The sequence below is a fragment of the Myodes glareolus genome, chromosome 13, assembly GCF_982192425.1.
Source record: "Myodes glareolus chromosome 13, mMyoGla1.1, whole genome shotgun sequence".
Classification (NCBI taxonomy): Eukaryota; Metazoa; Chordata; class Mammalia; order Rodentia; family Cricetidae; genus Myodes; species Myodes glareolus.
The window spans coordinates 26,055,657-26,058,942 of record NC_142038.1 but is presented as its reverse complement, the minus strand read 5'-3'; the positions used below and the strand labels follow the sequence as shown (position 1 = coordinate 26,058,942).

Here is a 3,286-nt window from a genome sequence, read left to right as displayed (position 1 = left end):
TAGGAAATAGCAAAACCCAGCCGATTTAGATTTTCAAAGTCTACACCAGTCTTTCTACTAAGGATTACTTTACCGTTCTGGGTAACAGGTCATGGCTGAGGCTGTTTTTGGCTATGATTTATAGACTTGAGGGGTGCTACTGGAATTAACGGGGTACAGGTCTGCTGCTAAACATCCTATAACGCGTGAGAAAACCTGATTTCCACAGACGTGCAGAGCATCAGGGGAGGGGAGAGGAGAGGAAGGGAGACATGGGACAGCGGGAAGCAGGGGAAGAGGCTGAACCCGTGTTCAGGGTACGACGTATTTACCAGCTATCTTTTCAAGCTTTGCTCTCTATGACCAAGGTCTTCGATTTCCCTTGGAATCCTGAGATTTTTGAATAGCTTCCCCACAGAACATCTTTCTCGTCCTGAATACATCAAGCCCCACTGCAGTACAAAGGGCACTACTGTAAGAACCAGCAATGATATAAACCCACACAGCTATTAAACAAGCAGGGCTGGGAGGTGGGGGGCAGGAGCTTGTGGGGCAAAACGTATGCCCATAACTCTGTCTCTGTGAGTCAGGGTTTCCAAGGTGACGGGCACAGAATAGCAACTGTAGGGCGCACGGGGTTATACTGAGAGCAGGCGGGGCTGATTTGGGGCACAAGTGAGATTCGGAAAGATACAGGTTTGCAACTGGAGATCCAAAGGCACATGGGAAGGCTAGGCAATCAGTGCGTGCCACTCTGGTATCCTTCCGTAATAAGCCACTCAGCAGTTATGACACATAGTTACCTGTGGTTTCCAGTGGGCGAGACAAGGACACTCAAGAGTCAAGAGGGTTTGGAGAAACAGGTGCAATGAAATCATAGTCAAACAATTTATTTACTGTAAACTTTTGACTTTGCTCAGAAAAGCAACTGAAGCTGTCCCTCAGATCCCTGCCTAGAACACTTCAGTCGAGCAAATAAGGGGAGTGGGAGAGAGTCCGTATTCACAGCAGAAAGGTCCAAGACACAGGGTTGTCAAGTCCAAGGGTACAGGAAGGAAGATTTCCTTCAGATACAAATGACTAGCAGCAATATATAGTATCCCTAATACTTGACCAATGAGGTAGATAAACGGAAAAGTGATCTAAACATGTAGACACAGTCATCTAGGACCAAGACACTTCAGACAGAAACTTTCAAGTTCCAAACAAAGAGGAACGGAGCTGTACAAGAACCAAACAAACACTCAAATACAGTCTCTCCCTCTCTCTCTCTTTTTGCAGCTTAGAAAAATAAAATAAAAAAAGGCAGAAGGAGTCTTTCCCCTTCTGCAAATCTCTATACAATTTTATTCTAAAGTTATTACACTCAAGTTAAATAGTCTCATTAGTGTCCTGTCGGGGAGGGGGAGGGTCTTAAAAAGTAGAAAGCCTGCATTCCAGCGGTGAGTCTTTGGTGCTACAGTTCCTCCCTTGGGAATCAATGCTAAGGCTAGGCACAGTACCTTGACAGTTCACAAAGCTTTCCGAGCCTGGTGGGTCCTCACACAGCAGTTCACTTTCTTTCTCCTGCCCGAGCTGGCATCCACTCACCTCCCCGGTGTAGTCTGTTTTGCCATTGCTGTTGCTGGAGCAACCGTTCCCATAGGCTTTTGAAGAAGACCTGCGGAGGCACAGAAGCTCCTGGAAGGCAATCCTGAAATCTGGACTCCGACAGTAGATGAGGGGATTGAAGGCAGAATTGACGTAGCCCAACCAGTTAAGGAGGATGTAAACTTCCTTAGGAATGAGGTTTTCCTGAATCACGTGCACGATGTTGACGATGAAGAAGGGCAGCCAGCAGAGGGTGAAAGTGCCCATGATGATGCCCAGAGTCTTGAGGGCTTTGTGCTCCTTCAAGCAGAACTTGGAGGACCTTCGGAGTCCGTGCCCACTTCGCCCGTCCTGCTCCGCCTGGCTGAGGTTTTGGGAGTGGAATCGTCCTTCAGATTTGTCTATCTTCTGGAGCTGCCTTTTGGCCACCTGGAAGACCCGGGAATAGACAAAGACCATGACCACCAGAGGCACATAGAAAGACACAATGGAGGAAGCAATGGCATAGGCCTGGTTCGTGAAGAAGTCACAGCAAGTCTCCTTGTGATAGCAGTCGATGGCTTTCTTGTGGGTCGCCCGGTACCAGTGCATTTGGATGGGCAAGAAGGAGGTAAGGCCGGAGACAATCCACACCATCAGGATAACCATTCGGGCCTTATTCTTGGTCAGCAAGCTCTGGTACTTGAATGGTGCCGTGATAGCAATATAGCGATCCACTGCAATCACACACAGGGTCTCGATGCTGGCTGTGACGCACAACACATCAATGGAAGTCCAGAACTCGCACCAGAAGTTGCCAAAATTCCACATTTTCATAAGGATGTGACTGGCCCCAAACGGCACCACCGCTAGGCCCATGACTAGATCAGCACACGCCAAGGAGGTTATGAAGTAGTTGGTGACAGTCTGGAGTCGCTCAAACTTGGCAATGGCTGTAATGACCAGCACGTTGCCAAACACGATGGCCAGGACGATAACCGACATGAGGATGGCCATGCCTACCACCCACGCTTCGTCCCGTTCCTGAGTGACGTCGTGGTCTGGAGTACTGCTTCCGTTGGGTGCCAGCAAGAAGTCGCTGTCGTTCCCGGGTGGCCCCATGGCTGGCAGACTAGCAGGTGAGCGCGCCTGCTTTAGGCGCTCTGGTGCTCTCAGCGGGTGCACCTCCGACGGGGCGCAGCCGGCCGGGGGCGGACTCCTGGAAGCTTCATTCAGCGGCTGGAGGTGGCTGTGCTGGGGGCGCGTCCTGCACACTCAGCTCGTGGGGTGCTCGCGGCTCGCTGTGCCTGCTAGCTGCAGTCTGAACGCCGGAGAAGCAGCCTCGCAGTGAGCCCTGCCCGTTATGTGCACCGGACTTTAGGGGAATTGCCCCGTGACGTGCAGCAACTTTGGGCCAATGGCACCGTCGCATGCCCGAAGGGGCGAGGCACCAAGGACCATCCCTCCCCGCCTAGCCCGCCTCCTCTTGGGGTTGGCCCGGGCGGGGCGCAACAGCTCCCCGGAGGCCAAACCACCACTCCCTCCCAGCTACCCTAGCGGGGCCCCAGAGACAGAAATCTGGGTCTACTGTGAGACCCGCCAACCAAGCGCAGTCTGGAAGTTCTACCTGTCTGTGCAGGTCACCTCTGCGGACTGGGGTCTCTGGATATGGGTGGCACACAGCGCATTTTCCTTCAGGAACAGAGACTGAGCAAGCTCATTCGGACACGCACACACA

The 3,286-nt window shown here is 52.0% G+C and overlaps 1 protein-coding gene across 1 annotated transcript; it reads right to left on the bottom strand.

Annotated features, from left to right (window-relative positions):
• Positions 1–853: 853 nt before the first annotated feature.
• On the bottom strand, positions 854–2,907 carry Adrb2 (adrenoceptor beta 2). The gene has a single exon (XM_048419465.2). It carries the CDS (start codon positions 2,668–2,670, stop codon positions 1,393–1,395), a length of 1,278 nt encoding a protein of 425 aa, XP_048275422.1. The 5' UTR covers positions 2,671–2,907; the 3' UTR covers positions 854–1,392.
• Positions 2,908–3,286: the final 379 nt, after the last annotated feature.